Source organism: Halichoerus grypus, chromosome 7 (assembly GCF_964656455.1).
Source record: "Halichoerus grypus chromosome 7, mHalGry1.hap1.1, whole genome shotgun sequence".
NCBI lineage: Eukaryota > Metazoa > Chordata > Mammalia > Carnivora > Phocidae > Halichoerus > Halichoerus grypus.
Window position 1 is genome coordinate 46,751,060 of NC_135718.1, and position 23,045 is coordinate 46,774,104.

Below are 23,045 nucleotides of genomic sequence, written 5' to 3' on the forward strand. Positions count from 1 at the left end.
AGGATATCGAAATCTCCAGCTATTTCTACCATTAGTTCTGTGAGTTTTAACTTCATATATTTTGGAACTTTATTGTTAGGTGTGTTTATAATGGTTATATCTTCTCAGTTGATTGTTTTATCAACATGTAAAGACTTCAGGCACCTGGGTGGCTCAGTCGTTGGGCGTCTGCCTTCTGCTCAGTTCATGATCCCAGGGTCCTGGGATTGAGCCCTGCTTCAGGCTCCCCGCTCAGCAGGAAGCCTGCTTCTCCCTCTCCCACTCCCCCTGCTTGTGTTCCCTCTCTCGCTGTGTCTCTCTCTGTCAAATAAATAAATAAAATCTTAAAAAAACAAATAAACATGTAAAGCCTTTATTTGTATCTTGTAACAGCTTTTGATTTAAATTCTATCTTGTCTGATATTAGGGTTAGCCACCCTAGGTCTGGTTACTATTTGATTGGAATATCTTTTTCCATCCCTTCACTTTCAACCTATTTGCATATTTGGTTCTAAAGTGAGTCTCCTGTAACAGTATTTTGTTGGATTTTGCTTTATTTTTAATCCATTCTACTTTTTAATTGGAGAGCTTAATCCATTTGAATTTAAAATAATTGTGGATGAGAAAGGACCTCTGCCATTTTGCTCTTTGTTTTCTGTATGTCAAATCTTTTTTGTTCCTCTGATTCTCCATTACTGCCTTTCTTATGATTGATTTTTTCCCCCTATTGTACCATTTTTATTCTTTTCTTGTTTCTTTTTCTGTATATATTTTAGTTTCTTTATCTTAGTGGTTACCCTTTGGATTACAATTAGCATCTTAAAAACTATCAAACTTGAATTAAAACCAACATAGTTTCAGTAGCATATGAAGGCACGGATCCTTTATAACTCTGCCTCCCCTATCCTGTTGTTATTGTCCCATATTACAAATTATATGCAGTGTGTCCATTAACAAAGATTTATAATTCGTTTATACATTTGTCTTTTAAATAAAAAAGAGGAGTTATAAATGAAAAAAACACAATAATACTTTTATATTTATCTAGGTACCTGTGCATGTACCACTGTTCTTTCTTTGTATGGCTTTGAGTCACTGTCTAGTGTTCTTTCATTTCAGCCTGAAGGCTTTCCTTTAGCATTCTGCACAGGGCATGTCTACTGGGACAGACTCCCTTAGCTTTTATTTATCTGTGAGTGTCTTAATTTCTCATTCATTTTTGAAGGATAGTTTTGTTGGATACAGAATTCTTGATTGACAGGGTTTCCCCCCTCTCTTTCAATACTTTAAATATGTCATCCCATTGCTTTCTAGCATCCACAGTTTCTGAAGAGAAATCTCTGTTAATATCATTAAGGATTCCTTGTATGTGATAAGATGCTTCTCTCTTGCTGCTTTCAAGATTCTTTCTTCGTCTTTGTCTTTCAACAGTTTCACTATAATGTGTTTCCTTGTGGATCTCTTTGATTTTATTCTGCTTGGAGTTTGTTGAGCACCTTGAATGTGTAAACTGATGTCTCACCAAATTTGTAAAGCTTTTAGGTATTCTTTCTTCAGGTATTCTTTCTGCTCTGAGTTGGGCAAAATAAAAGCCAGCCCTTACACCGGTCCTTCTGGGAACTGCTAGACAGGTAAAAAAACAAACAAACAAACAAATATAACCGCAGTTATTTGAGAATAAGGTTTTGTTTTGCTCACTCTGCACTAACAACCTGCACTGGGAACATGAATTACCATCTTCATGGATACCATCGATCTAGGGAGTGCAGGATGAGGTGTGCAACAGCATTCTCTTACTGCAGGGTGACAGCAATAAGTATCACAGTAAGTGTGACAGCCTCTTTCTTTATTAATCTTTCTATAAATTCTTGACTAGATTCCAGAGTTTTGCAAAAGTTGATTTAAACAGGATTTTTTCTAGGTTATTAGTTGATTTTTACAGCTGGATGAAAGCTTTGAGTTCTCTATTCCACCATTTTCAGTGATCTCACTTCCTTCTTTTCTTTTTTGAATCCTTTACTGGATCTTTATATATTCCCAAAAAGTACATGTTACAAATCCTATTTTATTTTTATTAAAAGGGGATTGTATATTATCTTTTGGCCCCCTTTTCACTGAATACTGTTTCAAGTCATCCGTATTTTTGTGTGTGATATTGTGGTTCATGTTTTGACTGCTGAATGGTATTCTAGCATAGGAATATTTCCAGGAGATTGTTTAGCTCTTACTGTGTAAATATTTTGTTTGCATGCCTTAATTGAGGTGAGGTAGTGTAAGAGATAGCTTGTTTTTCCAGGTACCAACTAGCAGGCCATTTTAAGGCACCTAGTATGTGCAGCATGGTACCAGCCTCTGAAGGGTATGTTGGTATGGGAGGGTGGGCCCAGCTGGTGCCTAACTCAAATGTGAGATGACAAGGATGGGCGCAGGGGGCAACTATTTGTGGACACGAAAATGGAGGGGGAGAATTCCAAGGCACCACTGAGGAGGAATTGCTGACAAGCTTTGTGGAAAATTGGATACAGATGGTAAAGGATCAGAAATTTAAATAACCTCTCAGGATCTCAAGTCTCAGAAGCTGGGGTAGATGTGTTTGGGGGAAGGGATGATTCTAGGAAGAGAAGCAATGGAGTTTTGAAAAACAACAAGGCAGAGCAGGACTTACATCATATGAATGTCTCAGCGTCTGTTGCTCTTCAGGCTACTCCTGGGTCAAGGCAGGAGTTTTACCTCTTGTCTTTGATTTTGGAATGTTTTTCCTCTCTAATCTAGCTTGCATTTTCCTGTCAGATAGAAAACCACCATTTGCTTGACTCCCAGCATGGCTCCTCGCCTGCCTTCCCAGCCTTCCACCTCCCTGCCCATGTACCCCACAGCTCCCAGTGAAGTTGGGGCAATGCTCCTCTGCACTAGCTCTAAGCCACACTGGGACTTCCTGGGTGGTAAAGCCCCCACGGCCTTACTGTCTCCCTGCTGCCTCTAAAATGCTGTAATTCCTTTGGGGGTCCAGCTCAGATCCTGCTTTTTTTTCCGTGAAATCTTTCCACACTTTCTTTCTTCCTTTCCAGAATAGCCATTGTATATGAAGTGCTTATTTGGATTTTTTTTTACTGAAACAAAGTCACATTGTTGAAATGACCTAAAATTTTAAAAGAATGTGTAATATGAATCTATTTATCTTTCTTTCATAAATAAGTTATTCATGTTCTAGAATGATATATGTGGGAAGGGCTTGTGCTTCAATTAATGAGGACAAAAGTAGTAAATCTTTTGAAAATATTCCATGGGGTTATTATGCCATTTAGGTTAAGGGAGTTTCTCACCAAAGTTGAGAACTGTTTGCACCTAAACAGCATTTAAGAAGTGCCTGTGCACTCCACTTCTGTATCCAGAGTTTTGGGGTCATCAAGACTGCGTTCTCTCTTGCCTGTGGCATAGCCATCAGGCGGGGCAGGTGCAGGAGCTGGTCAAGGGCACCCTCCGGCCAGGTGCTTTCCACTAGGTACCCGGGGTCAGGTGCCCTCAAAGCCCCTTCATAAAACTGGTCAGTCCTTACATACATTGCTTACTGGAAACATAGCCATTTGCTTGGTATTTTATATTCATTTGGTATTTTATGTCTTAATATCACAGGCAAATCTGACCAAAATGATATTTGTTTTCAAAGCCAAGTTTCTTCAGAGCTTGTCAGCAAAGCTTCAGAGTTGAAGGTTGCTGCATGGAAATGAAATCAACTCTGGGCCTTTGACACAATGAATTGGACTTAGGTAATCAGTGGAGCTGGGTGGGGGGGACATTAGGACAATTCATGCGTAAGGGACAGCATGTGCATAAGGCAGGTTTTAATTTGAGTTTATGATGGCAAAGTCCCTGTTGGTTCAGTTTTCTAAGTCAAAAGGGGGTAGATTGAAGCCACTGTTTTAACTCTTGGTGCAAATGCAATTTTTTTTCTCTAACTGGTAACATTTACTACAAGAGGGAAATCTTTTGATTGATTCAGCATTGCTATGGCCTTGCATTTTATCCTTATACCTAAGAAAATCATATATTATGTACATAGAAGGTGCTTAAGTAATATTTCATTGAAGTCTTATTGTGTACTGGCTCTATGCTCAATCCTCATCCCACCTGAATGACCACATCTATTTCTCACAATGATGCCGTGAGATAGGTAATCATTTAACCTGCTTTACAGATGAGGAAGCAGAAGCTGAGCGGTTAGGAAGCCTGCCCCAGGGTGGATAGTGTGTTAGAGGCCAGACAGGACTCCAGCCCTGAAGCCCGCACTCCCACCCACCACGTTCTGTGTACTGCTTATTAACATCTATGGGCTGAAAGAATATAAAGGTGGCCTAGATTTAGTGGGGATGTCATACGAGACTCACACATAAGATGGGTACTGAACTTGGTGCTTCCAGATCCTTCCCTCACTCTGAATTTGTGTCCAGACTGCAGAAGCCTTCTGCTTATGTCTCCAAAAGCACCACTTCCCTGTATGGGACATACCCCTCCGCCCCATGCTTTCAGTCATTCTGGAATTCGAAGGACAGTTAGGCAGCTTTGCGCTCTGACTTCTTGCCAGCTCTGGGACCTTGGTGAGTACTTGCTACTTAAACCCCATCTTGCTCTTAAAGCAGAGTTAAAACATAATGACCATAGTTCTAGCTGCTAGGCTAACCTAGGTCTATAGTTCACATTAAACATTAGCTCATATCACCTCCAGGTTTGAAACCAGTGTACCCAGAAGAAATTTGCAAAGGGACGGTGATGTTGAAATATTTTAAGTGCAAACAGGAGGACTCCTGTCTGCTGACAAGGACAAGGCTATGTTGTCTAAAGTCCCTATTTGATCCTCATTTTTCCATCCCTTCCCAGTGGCCTTTTCCTCTCTGGATCTTCAGCAATCTTGTGCCTGAGCATTCCAACGCACTCTTTCTTAAATGCCTCTGATGAAATATGTATATGTAGAATCCCTTACTTCATCCCCAAAGAGGTCACTTTCATATAGTTTCTCCCTGGGGGGATAGTGTTGCTACTGCTGACCAGTTGGCAACACTCAAGATTTGGAGCACCAGAGAAAAAGTTTTAAATGCTCATATTCTGAGTATAGAGGGGATTTGGGCAGCAGAATTGTTAGTGGGGGTTACTGCACCCTAACTTTTGCTTCCCACAGTCCAGTGTTTGGTGCACACGTTTTATTGCCTTCTAGTGGGAACTGGTCTCTCCACCCATTCTCACTGTCTGTGATCTCAATTCCCTACCGTTGTGCTGGCCGGAGGATGCAGCTAGATCTGAGGGTGGGAGAGAATGAAGAGAGAGAGAGAGGGATGCTGTCATTTAGTGCTTGAATTGGCTAAAGATGTAAGCCTGTCCACTTCTTTTCTTGGTCAAAGCAAAAAATGTGTAGGAGTCAAGTGAGCAGGGTGTTGATCAGGTATACAGGACTGAATAGGTAGATGTTTAATTTATCTTATGGGAGCTTTGGGAACCTGGACTCTGATAATTTCCCTGTAATGAATCCGTCTCTCAAGACTCCTTTTCCCAAAAAAAGCATTGTCTTCTGTAACCTGTCCAGATACTTCTTAACATTTTGCTTGTCAATGTGACTGCCAGCGTCTTAGAGACATTGACTGTTTAGGCGATTTCTATTAGCAGAAAAATATGGGCTCAAAAGCTTTTCTTCTAAATGAATGTGTTGTGTAACATCCAAGCTGACTCAGAATACAGGTGCATGCTTTAGCTCTGAGAAGGTAGAAGAAGGGGGAGAGCCCAAGCCTGACAAGGTGTGGGGGAGGAAGGACAGCACCCAATAGCACAGGCCACCCTGTGTTGCAGTCTTCGCCTAAACTGTATCTCTGGGAAAGAGTTCCTGGCTGCCTGTTTGTATCCCTGAGTCACCACAGACCCCCGCCCCCCAACGTGGGATGTTAACCTTGGAGCAATATGGAGATTAGCTGCAGAGCTGAAGCAGACTCCCAAAGGAGCTTCAGTTCTGCAGAATCTACACAGCCTACTTTACCATACATTGGCCAGACGCTAGCGCTCGGGACGTCCGAGCTGACGACTGGAATCCCTCAAGGTAAGAAGAACCCCCTCCCAGGAAATGGACTCCTCCAATTTTCTCACATGATTATTCAGGCACTTTCACTTTTCCATATATAGGAGTCACTCAGGAGCAAGCTGTGACCAGTCGGAAGGAGTGACACATCTGCGCTCAGTCCTCCCTCCTCACCATCCTCACCTCCCTCTCACGTGCTTGCGGGCCGTTCGGCAGAAGTGAGCCCCGTGGCTCTGCCAAAGACAAGCCTGTTGGGTTTACAGAAGAGAAAAAAAAACAAAAAACCAACAAAACCAAAAACCCAAACAAACCTCAGGCAAAGTCACAGCATTGAAATCGTTACCCTGAAGAAACTGCGTGGAGAAGCGTGCAAAGATGAATGGCCCGGTGGATGGCTTGTGTGACCATTCTCTAAGTGAAGAAGGAGCGTTCATGTTCACATCGGAGTCGGTCGGAGAGGGACACCCGGGTGAGTAGGTGGTCGTGGGTCCATGGCAGCCGCGGCCAGGGGAGTCATTTCACGAGAGGCCTTAAAAACAGTTTGTGTTGGTTACTCTGCGGGACCTCTGGAGGCACAATATGAGGCGTTTTTCATTCTATTAATTTGTAGTTTTGTAAAACAGTCACTGAGTATGAAATGAAAAGTGGCGAGGTAATGAAGCTGAGGGCTCGTGCTGTGCCCACCTCCTCCACCCACAGCAGAGGACACACAGTGGGTTGACGGAACATATTATACATGGGATATTATATCATCAAATATCAACTTTATATATATTTTTGGGGAGCAGGGAGGATACAGCTTTATTATTGTTGAGTGACTCAAGTTAACAGACAATCTTCCCTCAGACAAGACCACGGTCACTGAGTTTGGCATGTAAGGCATGTGCAGTCTAGGCATGAACAGCACATTCTAGTAGTCGCTGAGATAGTTCGCCAGGTCCTGAAGGCCTCAGGTATGTTACCTGAGAGAAGTACAGGTGACCTCCTGAAGAGGAAGAACATTCGAGCAGTTTTTGGTGATGTGGGGAAATGGGAGAGGCTCACACATGCGAACAGTGAGGCCCATGATCAGAGCCTCAGGTTGGAGATCAGTGGTTCTCAGACCTCAGGGATAATCGGCATCACCGGTGGGCTTGCTAACACAGAGTGTTGCGCCCACCCCCAGAGTCTCTGATTTAGTAGGTCTTGGGTGAGGCTCAAGATTTGCATTTTTAATAAGTCCTCTGCTGCTGTGGGAACCACACCCTGAGAACTACTGTTCTAGAAGAATCCTGGGGGCTAGACACACTGATTTATGTCTTTGAGCACTTCTTCAAAATTCATTTGAGTATTTGAAGTTTTGGTAACTTATCACCAAGGCTACGTTTTCTTCATCTTCCTCATCCATGTTCTCTCATACCTTATAACTCAGCTCTGGACATCTCACACCCACCACTCTTTCCATATGCTTTAGCCAGTGGTTCTCAACAGGGGGCGATGTTGCCCCTTTTCCCCTAAGGGCATTTTGCATTGTCTGAAAACGTTTTTGGTTGTCTGCCATAACTCTGCCATGAAGGGTTGGGGTGCTATGGGCACTTAGTGGATAGAGGCCAGGTATGCTTCTAAACATCCTGAATGCACAAGACCCTCCCCCGACAACAAGGAATTTTCCAGCCCAAAATGTCAATAGTACCGCTGTTGAGAAACCTTGGCTTAAGCTGGGTTTTGTAGGTGACTTAGCTCAATTCAAAACAAATAGCCTCTTTCATTGTGCACAACTTTATAAAGTCTCTAGGTCTACAATGCTCATAACCTCAGATTCATTTCTGTGTGTAACACATGAAGGCCATACATGGGTTAGGAGAAGGATTTGCTCCACTCAGAGGATGTGGACATGCATCCTTAACACGCAGTGGCCAGTGGTCCCCTCGTACATACAGCAGTGCACTCAGTGGACAGAGAAGAAAAATTCTAGCCAATCAGTTAGCTGTTTTGTCCACTTCATGGTAGCCTTTCAGTTTGTCTGACTCTCCTTTCACTTGCCACAATCAATTAACTGTCCATGTAAGTCAGCTTCCCCTAAGGCTTGGTGATGGCTTGCTTGTCATTCCAGTGCTGACTTCTCCACCAGGAGGATAATATGCATGCTTTTTTCAACTTCCAAGAAAACCAGCTATTGGCTACCTTAAAGCTACTGAGCGATATTGATAGAAATTCTGAAAACCTAAAGAGACTGTTCAGATAGGGCCTCCTTAGGCATTCCTTTAGTCTGTGGAGCTATGTTAACACTCTTGCTTAGCTCCAGTTTTATCCCTAACACCCCTTATCCCACTTCCCTGTGTGGACTGGGGACATGTGACCTGCGTCCTTGGAAGAAGCAGAGTCAGCCGTAGTCGGCATGTGAGTAGCCCTAGGAGTCCTGATGGGTAGGCCTAAAAGGGATATTTTAGCAGCAGGCCTTCATTGGTAGGGGTGTGCAGAGGGGGTGCCCTCGGACAAACCTAGATTTACAACCAGGATCTGACACTGGGGGGAGGTTGCACAGAGAGCCTCAAGGTGTAGTAGCAGTTTCTGAAGGAAAGTTTAGAGAATTCACCTTGAATGGCAGATTAATATTTTAAGTTGCATTGACGTTAACATTTTAAATGGTGCACTTGTGAGAGCAGAACCACTTGATTCTGGATCTGGATCCTTAATATGAAAACTGAAAAGCAAAAACAAAATAGAAAGACACAAGGCAACTTTTGGAGGTGATAGATATGTTTATTACCTTGTTTATGGTGATGGTTGCATAAGTGTATTCACATGTCCAGACTCCCCAGATTGTATACTTTAATTTTATGCAGATTTTTTGTACACCAATTATACCTTGATAAACCTGGAAAAAAACCTTATTAATCTATTAAGTGCAAACTCTATGGGTATTTTGAACATTAAATGAGATGTAATATGTGTAAATAGATGTCACTTTTATTTCTGAAACTGTGAACAGTGACAGTTCACACAACCCCAACACAAGAGTGGATTTTTCCAATGTGCAATGCATTGAGGGTCTGCAAGCTCAACCATGTAGTCCTTAAGGCAAGTAGTGAAAAAAGAAGATCAAATCCCAGCTTATGCTGAGCCGTTGTCAGTCCCACCTTGACTGAGGTCAAACCCAGCTATTAGGACATCTAGCCTTCAGGAGGCTGTGTGGCCATGGGCATGCCCTGAGAGCTGCTTATGGAAATGTTCTGCAGAACAGCAGTGATGTATAGAGGCTCTCTTCTGGAATTCCTGTGGGTGGGGTGGTGGATTTGGGCGTAGCATCATATATACAGTACGTGCAGCTTCTAGAACCTGCGGAGCAATGTATCTGTTTGTCCCATCTGATTTTACGTATTGGCACCTAATCTTACCAATGTTGTTAGCTATTTTAACTTCTATTTCTAGGAGTTTTCTAGGTTTTAGACTTAAAGGGAATATCTTGAGGAACAAGAGGCTTTTTAGTAGGAGAATGTGTGTGTGTGTGTGTCTATGCGTGTGTGTGTGTGTGTGTGTGTATGTGTGTGAATTGCTTTAGTCTCTTAGAAGTGATTTTGGGATGTATTTCTTTTTTAGGGAATGCTATGAGTTTATATAATATAAATCATCCAAAATTAGGCAGAAATGGGAAGAAATAAAAATTTCAAAAAGTTCCTAATTTTTTATGTTTAAAAAAGTGTCATCTTAGGTAGGTAAATTTGATATGTAAACTTACCAAATATCTAATTATTTTAACATTTCAGTTTGTAGTACCTAATATTTCTGTGATTCTCACACATGTTCATTCTTGTGCAGACAAGATCTGTGACCAGATCAGTGATGCCGTGCTGGATGCCCATCTGAAGCAGGACCCCAATGCCAAGGTGGCCTGTGGTAAGAAACGCCCGCTCCCTCCCTGCTGAAGACCTCAGCGGGCTGGGCTCGAGGCCTCTGCCTGTGCCTGTGCTGGGTCTCTGGGCACAGCAGGGAGTCAGGGGCCCCAGCACCTGGAGGGCCCCCGAAGTGATCACGGGTGCAGGTGAATCAGGGCCTTGGCCAAGGTCACAGGAGAGGGGGTGCCCGCTTGGAGACCAGAGCCCCCCTGTCCTCACTGTGTGCCGCACAGACGGCTTTCTCCCTCTCCAGCGCCGCCCTAGCCCCTGCACTGAGCGCCGCAGGGACCTGTGCCCTCTGAGGGCGGCCCTCACCCTGATATCTTTGTGACTAGCCAGTGAGAAGCTTGGCCCGCCTTGATCTCAGGATCTCAGCCTGCGGTGCAGCGTTAGCAAGAAGGGGCGGGAGAGGCGGCCCGGATACATGCTATATGACAGCCGCCTACCCCCGTGGTCTCACCCTGATCCACACAGCGGTCCAGTGGAACTGTGGTCTTCAGGTAGCAGACGGGCAAGCAGACTGAGAGAGGTTAAATAAGTGGTTCAAGATGACGCGAGCAGGAGGTGGCTTGCTGGCTGCGAAAGCGAGGTGTGACCCGTTCTGTCCAAAGTGTAGTGTCCCGGGCGGCATCTGCCCGTGCTCAGCACTTCTGCTGGGGTTTACTCTGTTTGTTAGCATTAGTCTCATGTCCGGAATCCATGCCTTGTGAGACCCTTTGCGAGAGGTCTGGGAGGGGGGCCCCCCTCCGCTGGCTCGTGGCCGCCGACTGTTCTCCCTGTCTCGCAGAGACGGTGTGTAAGACGGGCATGGTGCTGCTCTGCGGCGAGATCACCTCCACGGCCACGGTGGACTACCAGCGGGTGGTGAGAGGCGCCATCAGGCACATTGGCTACGACGACTCTGCCAAGGGTGAGGCGGGGCCCCGGGTCTGAGATGCGTGGGCGCCCCGACGCTGCGTCCGAGCTGAGGCTCTCGGTCCTCGGCTAGTGCAAATACCACCGGGAGGAAAACATTCCTAGGCCCGCCTGGCAGGGTCGGGGGTCAAAGTCTCTGGCGACAGCATGGTGGCCCACGTGATGGCGCCCAGTTGAACTACCCTGTGTCTGTCCGTCCGTCCGTCCATTGTTGACTCTGGTCTTCGTGGTGCAGGCAAAGGCTTTGGAAGAGAGAAGCACCCACTGAGTAAGGGGAGCTGCCCCCTGCTGGGGACGTGTTCTCTGCCAGGCCCTGGGGCTGCTCTTTGCGGGTGTCCTTTTAACTGTTTGAGGCCCTCTGCCGTACTCCTCCTGCAGATGAGGAAATTGAAGCTTGGGAATGTCCATAATTTGCGTAAGGTGACCGCCAGCAGGTGGCTGCCCATGTGGACTCCTGTGCTTTCTGCTTCCATATGCTGCTTCTCACGATAGACAGAGAAAAAGGCGACTCCGCCCAGAACTGGTACCCATGGCAGGTGAAGGGGACAGGCTGGCCGAGGTGGGCTCCAGTGCCAGGCAGTGTGGGAGCCTGCATTCCAGGGAAGGGACACAGGCCCTGGCAGGAAGTGAGGAGGAGCGTCGTGATCGGGGCGGGCATGGGGGGAGACAGCTGGCAAGAACAGAAGGGCGCAAAGCAGATTCCAACATCTGAGACGGGGCAGGCTGGGAAGGGGCCCAGCCTGGAGCGGCCTCAGAGAACAGCATGCGAGAGCCAGATGCTGAAGACCTGTGGGCACTGACCTCCCAGCTACTGGGTCTTTAGGGTGACGTGTGCCACCGTCGTGGGTCGGGGCAGGCTGGAATGAGGCACTGCACCCGTATGAGCGAGAGCCCCTCACCCGTGAGGGCGCAGACACAGAAGCTCAGCGCAGCTGCCTTCAGAGCCGCCCGGAGCACTCATTTAAGCACATGAAAATTTGGGGGGGCCATGTCAGGAATCAGCAGGAGGAGAACCAGTGAGCACAGGCAAAATCTCCCAGTCAGCGCATGAGGGTGTTCATAGAGGAAACACTCTGTCCCCAATCAGCAGCTTCCCCACATGCCACCATGCAGAGCCTTCACCCTGTTCTACAAGGAAAAGCCGATTGTTTACATACGTGTAGACCTTATTCAAGAGCAAGTCTTGTTCTGCACTAGGTGGAAAGGAAACTTCCCAGGAGGCCATGTCTCCTAGAGAGAGAGAAGCGAGAGAGAGCCCAGCTCTGCTGTGCCCAGCTTGTCCCCGTGCCCATACCCAGAAGACCCCGCGCAGCATGGTGGCTGCCTTAGGGGGGCCCCCAGGCTAACTGCCCCTTACGGCTCTGGGCCACAGTCACAGACTGGCTGCCATTCTGAGCCCTGCTCCTCTCCCCTTAGTCCCCTGAATTCCATGTTTCCTAATCACTTGGAGCCCTTGATGGATTTGCAGCGCTGAGAAGATTCACCATTTAGAGAGTGATTAGGAAAAATGCAACATGTTTAATGCACAATGGTGAGTCCTTGGCAGCCCTCTAAAGATGGTTCATTGGTTTGTGCGTCCAAAAACGTTTGCTGGGAACAGGAAGCTGCAAGGGACAAAGGCGCCTTGATGCTCCCGGAGGGGGGCACGCCTGGCATTAAATGGTGCAGTATGAGGTGCCCTGTGGCGAGTCGGTGGCACAGTGTGCAGTGGAGGGAGGGAGGGGGAGGGGAAGTCTAGGGCCGTCTAGGGACATTTACTGAGAGCTAGTTGGATTTGGGTGTGTGGGGATGGGGAGTTGGAGGAGGAGGAGGAGGAGGAGGAGGAGGAGGAGGAGTATTCTACACAGAGACACCTAGTGGAGGTAGAAAAGCGAGCCACACTGAAGGCTACCCTAAAGTGCATTTGGCTAGAGCGGTTCAGCTGGGAGGGGCTGGGTGGAGCTGAGGGGCTTGGGCTCTGCTTCGTTTGGCGGGGGGTCCCCACATGAAGCATGTACAGAAACAATAGACTGGATCTGGGTTGGTTGGTTGGTTGGTTGTAGTAAGCTCACACTGGCAGCCTAGGTTGAATAGACTGGCAAGAGCGACAGTTACTCAGCTTGTCACTAACACTTGGCCCTGTGGTGGAGCCTCTGTGATTTTCAGCCCCTCATTCACACAGTCCGCATGGCTGAGCCCAGCAAGGCCCGAGGACCTACAGGGAGATGAGTGTGCCGTCTGGGCGTGGCAGCCCCTTCCCGGGCTCCTTGGGCTGGGCTGCCACTGGCCAAACCTCCGTGAACCAGTTCCAGGCCTGCTGCCCCTTGCTGGGGAGAACAGCCTCCATCTCCGTGCCTGACCTTTGGGGATGGGCAGACAGGGCCTCAGCCTCCAGAGGGGTGCCTTTTCCATTTTGCTCCAAGCCCTGTGCATAGCCTGGGATCAGAGGACTCTAGGTCTGGGAGCATGTCTGAGTAGTTCCTGTGAACTGTATTTGTCCAATATATTTAATACCTGCATCAGGCACATCCCTGGGCTTCCAAACTGCAGGGCTGGAAGGCGGTTTTCAGCCTGGATCTTAGAAGGTGCCTAAGGGGGCAGGGCCATGAGTCACCCACCTACTCTTCAGCCAGAGTGGCTGTAGCTCTTGATCTGGTTTTTATATTGCAGTTCTGTGCAGGATATATATATATATTTTAATTTTATTTATTTATTTGAGAGAGAGTGAGTGCGCGAGAGAGCATGAGAGGGCAAGGGTCAGAGGGAGAAGCAGACTCCCTGCCGAGCAGGGAGCCGACACGGGCCTCGATCCTGGGACTCCGGGATCATGACCTGAGCTGAAGGCAGACGCTTAACCAACTGAGCCACCCAGGTGCCCTAGGATATATATTTTTAATCTGGATATAATTTAATATAGTAAAATGCACTGTGGAGGATTTTCTTTGACTTAGAGTTCCAGATGATCATATGGGAAGGATGCATGGGCTTCCCCACCCCTGGGCCTCAGCTTTGAGCCCAGACAGACCCCAGCTGGTGAGAGACCACCCACCCCAATACCAAATGCCACGTCGGGAGCAGAGCAGTCGGCCAGGAAGCTCACAGCCACGCTCTGCCTGACCTGTGTTCCCCACTAAGGCCCACTCTCCCTTCTGCCTAGGCTTTGACTTCAAGACCTGCAACGTGCTGGTGGCTTTGGAGCAGCAGTCCCCGGATATTGCCCAGTGTGTACATCTGGACAGAAACGAACAGGATGTCGGGGCCGGAGATCAGGTAACTAAACAGGGAGCGTGGGCGCCTTGTCAGGTCGTCGGGATAGCACTGTCTGTCTCCGCCCTGGCTCGGAAGGTCACGAGTGCTGGATTGAGCACAGTCCCGTGCAGATGGTGCATGCACGAGGTACCCAGTACACACTGCAGTACCAGCCAGGTGTTAGATTGGAAGCAAGTTGTCCCGTCGTCTAAAGTGGGCCTTGCTCAGTCGGCCCTCTCCCCTGCTATAGGGTTTGATGTTCGGCTATGCCACCGACGAGACGGAAGAGTGCATGCCCCTCACTATTATCCTCGCTCACAAACTCAACGCCCGGATGGCAGACCTCAGACGCTCCGGGGTCCTCCCCTGGCTGCGGCCTGACTCCAAGACTCAGGTGAGCCTCCTCCTTTCGCTCCCCCCATGGAGCCCAGACACACCCTTCCAGCGCCCCCAGGCCCTCTTGATTCGTGTCATGATTAAGATAAAAATGTTCAGTCAGGACACTCAAAGAATTATTGATTGTGAAAAGAACTATTTATTTGAAAACTCTTCAGGTCTAGATGTTTTCTCTCCCAATTTTTTTTATTATGAAAAAATGCTTAAAATACAGAAAAATGGAAAGAACCATTCTAGATTTTTGTTTTTTGCCTTCTTAGCATATGTTGACTCTGGTCATGTGATTCCCTGGCTCCCCCCTCATGGTGCTTAATCGGTTTCAGACTTTCGGTCACTGCCCTTCCACCTCACAGGCCTCCACCCCTTGAGCAAAGACTGAACACCGAGTTGACAAGTGCTGTCTGCGTCTCGCTGTGGCCCTTTACCCCTGTTTCTCATAGAAAGGCTTTCCCTTTGCTGTTTTGGACTCTCTGTCCCCTCGGGCCCTGACCTCGCCCCTCCAGGCCGTGGGGAAATCCTCACCCACGTCCACATTTGAAGGTCAGCTGTGATGCAAGTGTTAGCAGATGTGGAGGGGCCCTGTCTGCCTCCGCGCTCCGCGTCCCTGCCCTGTTTAAGCCTGGTGACCCTGCGGACCCCTTTCCCGGGGCTTCCTCCCTGGCTCCTCTTCCGCCCTCCAGCAGGTCCTTGGCACCTCTTGCACACCCTCTCCCTCCACCCACGCTCACACCCAGTTTCCACCATGTCCCACTCGGCGCCCCAAGCTTCTACCTGCAGGGTCTCTGAATCAGCGGCCGTCTTTCTCATCCACCCTGCAAACACCCGTGCCCGAGAGCCATCATGTGCAGCCTCAGTGTCACCTCCCCCTCAGCTCAAGGGAGTGTGGTGGTGCCCCCCCTCCTGCTCGGCACCCCCTCTGTCTCCACCCTGCCTTAGGCGTTTTCCCTCCAGAGCATCTCTTCTTCTCCAGCCTGGTTCCCAGGGCCAGGATCCACACCGTGCCCTCCCGAGGATTCTCCCTGCCTGGAAACTCCCCTTAACTCCTTTCGGACTTTTAATTTATTTTTTTTAATTATTATTATGTTCCGTTAGCCAACATATAGTAGAATCCTCTGCAGTTTTCTGCTTCCTACAGGGGGACAAACCCCCTGCTTGTTATTCTGGTATTCCAAGCCTTTTATGGTCTTCCGGTTTTACCTTCCTCTACCTCCCCTCCCCCAGTCTGCTTAATCTGGCTGATTTCACTCATGTTCCCCTTGTTTCCAGTGCTTTGCACCTGTGCTCGCACCCTCCACCTTACCTGGAATCTTCTCGGTTCTCCCCTGTCCATCAGTGGCCAGCAAAGCTCCCACCTCCTGTGGTTTTCCCTGGTGGCCGCCACCTCACGGGGCCTTCTCTGGCTCCTGTAGTTGGAATTCAGCACATGTGGTTGTGTGCTCAGCATGGAGCACGTGACTGTCCCGTTACCCCATCTGCACCGAGGTGCATCCTTCTCAGCCCAGGTGGGAGGCCTCGCAGCTCGGCTGGACCTGGGGCAAGGAAGTGCATTTGCGGCCTCAAGCAAACCCTTCGTGGTGTTCTCCACGTGACCCCTTGGTGGGGAGTGGAACCATCAGCACTCCCCAGGGGTTCTCTGAGGTTGTGGGGCAGGGGAGCTATCATGCAAAGACTGTGGTGGCATCAAAAGAGAGGGGCACACAGGTGCTGGCGCGCCCGGCCTCGTCCTGGGCCAGAGCCGTGCTGTGACGGGAAGCGCGGTGGAGATTCGCAGAACACAGTCGTGGAACAGGGGTGGGAGAAGCTGAGCGACAGGGCTTTCCTTTTCCTTGTGTGACAGGGAGGCCCGGAGGCACCCCCATGGGACCGGCCGAAACAGGGAAGGCCTGCATCATCTCGCTTAGTCCTTGAAGGCTTCCAAGCCCATGGGGGGGTGGGGGAGCGAGGATGTGCTCTTTGAGGGCTCCCTTCCTGCAGGGCTACACGGAAACCTCTCAATGCTACTTTGGATACCGAAGTCCGCCTCACTGGCCTGCTGCGGGGGGGCGAGACCCTGGCATTGCAGGGGCACAGGTAGGGGTCTGCCCCAGCCGTCCGAGGGTCCCCGCCCGCGCTGCCTCACCGTGGGCCGCACGGTATCGGGACCGGTTTCCGGGCCGGCTCCAGAGCCCATCTGAGAAGGACTTTCATCATCTAAGCAGAGTGTTGACTGTGAACAGGATGAGTCTTTCCACCTGAACAAATTCTTGCTGATATAGAGACTCAAGTGGCAGGGCGGATGGCTATTTTTATACCTGGTCAGAGTTGTGTTTTCCATGGTGTATTTTTCCCCACATCTTGCTGACATGGGGAGATAAGGGGCTTACTTGGAACCCTTTGCCCTGCCGCAGTTGTGTGGTTCTACATGGATGCTGCCCGGGGCTTACAGCTGGCTGAGCGGGAGGTCCAGGGAGCGGGGGAGTGGTCCCAGAGCCGGCCACAGGCCTCCCCTCCTGGGAGCCCCCACCCCAGCTCTGGCTCCCTGTCACAGCTGTGTGTACGTAGCCCAGCATTTAAAGGCTGTGCTCGGTACGCAGACGTACCTGCCTCTCGAGCTAGGATCAGACATCACGTGGGCAGGGCTCATTCTCTTCCTCCTTCTGGACTCCACCCTCTGGCTCTTCAAACCAGGCAGGACACAGAGTAGGAGTTTGAAACAGGCCGGTGTTTGGTGGATATCGGAGGGCCCTTGGGCAGGCAGAGATCCTGCTGCGGGCACAGCCCTGGGGAGGCACTGTTGGTTGTCCTGAGGTCCTCTCAAGGCCCTGGGGCAGGACGTTGCTACCAGGGACAGCTAGCCTAGACGCACTCCTGCAGCCCCCACATACCCCAGGCCCCCCCACCCTGGTGGGTCCACACTGCCTCGGGGGGCACTGGGGCCTGTGGCTCCCGTGTGTCCCTCAGGGCCCTGAGTGGTAGCCTTCTGCTGGGCAGAGCCCCAGCTACCGGGCCACGTGGCCCCAGGGCAGAGCCCAGCTCTATCAGCTGTGTGATCTTGACCAAGGTACTTAGGTTCTGAAAGCTCAGCTCTCCTATCTTTAAAACAGGGCGAGCAACAGCTTCCCACAGCTTTGGGCACCTCTTCTAGCTGCTTTCCCAGCTTCACCTGCTGTCCTTACTGTCCCCTTCCCTCTCGCTCTGCGAGCCTGGTGTGCCCAGACTAGTAATGCCCAGAATGGGCACAGCACTGACCCAGTTGGGTAGAAGTGAGCGTTTGAACTGCTCCCTTGCAGGGTACTGCAGGCGGGCTCCTTCCCTCCACGTGCTCTCTGCTTTTCCTTTCTTTAGCTCAGATACCCAGAGGCTGGCCATCCGGAGCTTGCTACCCCCTCAATTTCAGCCAGCCTGACCTGAGCCCCTCTCACCCTGTCCCTCCAGCAGGCAAGTCCCCCGGCCCCATGCACTTCCAAAGCTCTTCCACTGAGGGGCTGGGGCAGCCGGCCTGGCCCTTGGACACCTGTGCTCTTTGGCAGAAGCCAGGATACCTTGGCTCCAGGCCATGGAGTGTCAAGAGAGGGCTTTGGCCAGGGGGACATTCGTTGGCACCCAGAGCCCTCTGAGACAGAAGGGGAGGAGTCTAGTTGGGCCACAAATGAGAAGAAACTCTGTAACCCTGAGTCTCTAAGGGCGCACTAATAGGGGTCATAGGTGGGAAGAGCTTATGCCTCATACCCAGTCAGCCCATACATAGCACGTGGCAATTGCTCCAACATAAGAAGATGTCAGATTAACTTTCCTGCAGGCCCTCGGAGGACAGAGGCCCCCCTCACTTGGCTCTGGGTGTCTGTGCCTGGCAGCGATGTGTCCTCAGCTCAGCGCATCTCCTGCCCTTGTGACCCACAGGTGACAGTTCAGTACACCCAGGACAATGGCGCAGTCATCCCCATGCGCATCCACACCATCGTCATCTCTGTACAGCACAACGAGGACATAACCCTGGAGGACATGCGCAAGGCTCTGAAGGAGCACGTGATCAAGGCCGTGGTGCCCGCCAAGTACCTGGACGAAGACACCATTTACCACCTGCAGCCCAGCGGGCGGTTTGTCATTGGCGGTCCCCAGGTGCGCCCTCGCCTCTGAGCAGAGGCCTGATTTGCCTTTGTTACTGGGGTTGCTTACCTGCCGGAGCACAAAGGAGGAGGTGGCTTTGTGTGGTTCGGCCACGTCTGGGCCTGGACAGAACGTGAGGTCGGCTCGCACTCCCAGGGGCCCGCTGTGTGTGCGTCAGTGCCTGCGGGACTGGGGACGTGTCCCCAGAACTCTCCCCCTGGTGCGGCCTGGCCCGCCCGGTCATACTTGCCTATGCTGCTACCTGGCCCTGCTGAGACGCCGACTCACCCTCGCAGATGACTGGCCTCCCCAGGTGGCAGCACGGGGTCTTTGCCACAGGTTGCCTTCAACTTGTGTGGGGCAGGTGTTTCGATGGGGACCCCTGCTGCCCCCTTTCTTCTCTCTCTCCAGGAGAGAGGAAGTGGGGATTGGCAGAGCACCCCGGAGAGGCTGCTTGACCTCTGCCAGGGGTGCCTCAACTGGGGATGCGTTGCCACCAAGCGGAGCCCCCGTAATGGGTTCCATGACCGAGTGTCTTACAGAAGCACAGGGTAAAAGAAAGGCAAAGCTTACTGTCCTTTCTTGTAGGACTTCTCAAAGCCTAGATGTGCTGGTGGGAATGGTGGGTCTCTAAGCAGGGGGATAGAGTACGCAGTCTTTCCCCAAAGCACTGAACACGGAGCCCCTGCCCTTTCAAAACATGATGCTGCACAGAGCAGACACGGAAGGAAATGGGCACCGTGGCATGTGCTGGGTGCCACCAGCCAGGGCCACAGCCTGGGGCGTACTTAGCCCAGTTCCTGCCTGCAGTTGGATTTCTCCAGCATGACTGACTCATACAAACAAAGACTGAGGTAGGAGCTGGCTGGGATTCCAGAGAACCTCTGGCCCATCGTTTGCACTTTCTCCTGGGGCTCTGGCAGGTTATCTGGCTTCTGTAATTGGTCAGTGACTGAACTGGGGTTAGAGACCAAGGTTTCCAGCTCTGGGGGGCAGGGGAGGTCTTGAAAAAATGCCCGCAGGCAGCTTCAGGGCACCCTTTCCCCGTAAGTGCAGCGGCCGTCATTGTGCTACAGCTGCCCCCCGCCCTGCCCCCTGGGCACCCTGGTTCTCATCTCCTCCCTCCCTGTCCTCCTTTTCCCTCTGCAGGGGGACGCGGGCGTCACTGGCCGTAAGATTATCGTGGACACCTATGGCGGCTGGGGGGCGCACGGTGGCGGGGCCTTCTCTGGGAAGGACTACACCAAGGTGGACCGCTCGGCGGCGTACGCGGCCCGCTGGGTGGCCAAGTCCCTGGTGAAAGCGGGGCTCTGCCGGAGAGTGCTCGTGCAGGTGGGTGGGCCCCACTCTGACCACCCCATCTCGGCCCCGGGTGAGGACGTGCTGGCCCGGTGGGACGCCCACACACTTTGCCAAGGGCACTGGGGCGCGTACCCTGAAAACCTGAGGGAGGGAAAAAAATCTTCTAGGAGACAAGCATACATCACTGTGAAGATGGTGGGGATTTTTCTAGGCAGACAAGGTTGGGGAGCACATTGGGCAAAGTGGGTGGTTCCAGCTGCCCCTCCCTGAGGACGTTTGCACAGAGGCTTCTGCCCTTGACCCTGCTCTCTTCTGGAAGGTTTCCTATGCCATTGGTGTGGCTGAGCCACTGTCCATTTCCATCTTCACCTACGGAACCTCTCAGAAGACAGAGAGAGAGCTGTTAGATGTGGTCAGTAAGAACTTTGACCTTCGGCCCGGTGTCATCGTCAGGTAAAAGCGCCGCCCACTGCTGCTGGACAGGCCCCTCCTCCTCCCTCACCCACAGGCTCAGCTCCACTGGAAGCGAGACAGAAGGAAGGACTTTCAGCTTCCCCAAAGCAGGAGGGCCTCCAGGCTCCTCGACCAGCACGACACACCCCAAATGCAGGATGCCTGCTTTCAGGCTGAAGGAGGCTGGCCCAGAGACACTCCAGTGGGGCCATCTTTGAGCAGGTGGCAGGGGAGGGTCATAGAAAAGTAATCGTAAGGCCGAATGCTGAGAAGTGAGCCAGGAGGTCTAGTCCCATCTCCCTTTGTTTCTAATGCCATCCCTGCTTTCTGGAGCTTGGTGATGTTGTTGGTCTGCGCCAGGCCAGTGGAGTGGAGAGGAGAGAGGCACGGTGAGGCCAGAATTCAAATGCTGGGTCCTGGGTGTGTCTTTCTGAGCCTGTTTCCTGAGGGCCAGTGACAGTCACCTCAGAAGGTGTGGTGTGGCACAGACAGGGAAGTTTATGGGAAATTGCTCTGAGTGGGGACACTCCATGCAAAGACCGTCGCACTCTGATAATCGCTACTGGGCTCAAAATTCAGAGAAACTCGCTCCTTTTCCATTTAAAATGACCCTTTCCTCTGCTGACTGTGCAGGGATTTGGATTTGAAGAAGCCCATCTACCAGAAGACGGCGTGCTATGGCCATTTCGGAAGAAGCGAGTTCCCGTGGGAAATTCCCAAGAAGCTTGTGTTTTAGAGCTGGTGGGAGCAGGCCCGAGCCTGGCCCTGGAGGCATCTGGGTGGCCTGCTTCCTCTTCTTCAGCATCCCAGCTCTCACATGTCCCAGACCCCCCAGGGCTCTGACTGCCCTCCCAGGGAGTGCCTTCCCACCCCCCACCCCCTCCTGGACCAAGCCACACCCCTAGGGTTAGCCCTGTGTTGTCATCACTGTGAATGGCAGGAGGCTTGCTGGTGCTGGGTGTCACATCTCCTCAGGAGGGTAGTCACAATGTTCCCCTGCTTTTCCCTCAGACCTAGGCCATGTTCATTCAGTGGAAAAACCACCCCTGTCAAGAGTAAATCCCCTCACTCACCTCCCCTGTGAGCCATCCGCTCCTCCCTCACAAATCATCTCAGGGATCCTGGGTGTGCCGGGTCTGCCCTTCACATCTGTGGCCTGTGTCCTAAGCCAGGGCCTTCACAGAGGCCTCCCAGGCTAGGCATCTGGCCAAGATAGGAAAGGGGCTGATATACCCTAAGCGTCTACAAATGTGTGAGGGACTGAGCTAATTACGGATCTCATTTCTTCTTTACTGCAACATGATGAGGTAACACCTCATTCCCACTTCTATAGGAGGAAACTGAGGCACAGACTACGTAGGTAACTTTCCCAAGGTCCCACAGCCACACATGTCAGGACCTAGACATGAGTCCCGGAGCTCTGACTCAGGAACCCGTACGCCCCCCAGCCCCATTGCCATCTCATGCCAGATGCAGGCCTGAACAATGAAAAAGCAGATTTGAGATGAAGCTGTGTGACCTCTGCCCTGAAGACCCGAGGTTGCTGCAATTAGGGGATTAACCCCTGGCTCTTGGTGAGCCCAGTGATATGCCAAGTCAGGACAGAGAAGCAGCTTGTCCTAGCTCAGGTGGCAAGCCCCTTAGGGCCCCGGAACCCTGTGTCCTTCAAGTCCTTCTCTCTCTTCGGCCTCGTTGTCTGAGTGCTGTTAGAATAAGTGGGTGAGCCCCTCAGATGCCCCTTTCAGAGAGGCCAACTGTGAGGCCCAAACATCTGTGACCCAGATGGCAGGCCTGAACTCCTAGTGGTAGACAAGTTGGCTGGGATGTCATGAGGGAATCCTGCCTTTGCCAGGTGGCTTCTGGGCCATGGTACCCCCGGGGCCTGAGTGGTCCTCGGTGTGCTAGGGTCTTGGAAGCTGCACATTCACCTGCCTTTCCATCCCTGGTCAGTACTACCTACCCCGCCTGTCCTCAGCCTGGGCCTCTGACAGCAGCATCTCGGCCTTCTCCCTAGCTGCCCAGACCACAGGCTAGGTGGGTGCCTCCACGGATCCCAAGAGCTGGAGACTGGGCTACTTTCCAGGGCGTGTATGCTGGTTCTGGCTGGGACAGGCAGCCCACGAAGTCTCATCTGGAGAGCAGACTGCCTGCATCTGGGCTCTAGGCCTGAAGCACAAAGACCCGAGGCTCTCCTCTTTCCGTCAGAGAAAAGGCAGGTCTTCCAGGAAGAAAAAAGAAGCCCGAATTTGCATCTAAGCCTAGAGCTTGTGTCCATTCTGGAGGCTCTGATGTGTCTGCGGGCATCGGTCACCCAGCAAGTCTCAAGCTCCTTCCAGGAGAGGGAGGTGCAGGTTTCTGGGCGGCGAGTTCCTCTCACTCAGGCCATATTAGAAGTCAAAATCACAATTGTATACTTTCCCCACCCCCTAGAGAAACAAAATCTTTTTGGGGGGTCAACATTGTTTATAAGAATCTAGAACCTTTATTAATAGCTCCTGCTAGGACAGGATAAATCAAACAGAATAAACAGCCCTTCAGTGAATCAAACTGAAGGAACAACTACTCTATGCTTAGTTTCTGTCTGCAAACCTCCAGACACCCCACCTCCGAGGAGCATCCCCCAGCCCCGAGCAAAGGGGGGTACCCCCTGCTCTGTGTTCCCCCACCCAGGGCCCCCTGTTCCTGTCTGTGTGGGCTTGTCCGGCATAGATTAAGGCTTCCACATCCCCAGCGACTGAGTTGTCACCACATTC

The 23,045-nt window shown here is 51.0% G+C and overlaps 1 protein-coding gene across 1 annotated transcript; it reads left to right on the plus strand.

The window, feature by feature from the left end:
• Window positions 1–5,912: 5,912 nt before the first annotated feature.
• On the plus strand, window positions 5,913–22,854 carry MAT1A (methionine adenosyltransferase 1A). The gene is made up of 10 exons (XM_036089780.2): window positions 5,913–6,058; window positions 6,142–6,506; window positions 9,836–9,913; window positions 10,700–10,822; window positions 13,964–14,076; window positions 14,306–14,449; window positions 18,331–18,549; window positions 19,687–19,869; window positions 20,159–20,292; window positions 20,926–22,854. Exons 2-10 carry the CDS (start codon window positions 6,413–6,415, stop codon window positions 21,026–21,028), a joined length of 1,191 nt encoding a protein of 396 aa, XP_035945673.1. The 5' UTR covers window positions 5,913–6,058; window positions 6,142–6,412; the 3' UTR covers window positions 21,029–22,854.
• The last annotated feature ends 191 nt before the right edge of the window (window positions 22,855–23,045 follow it).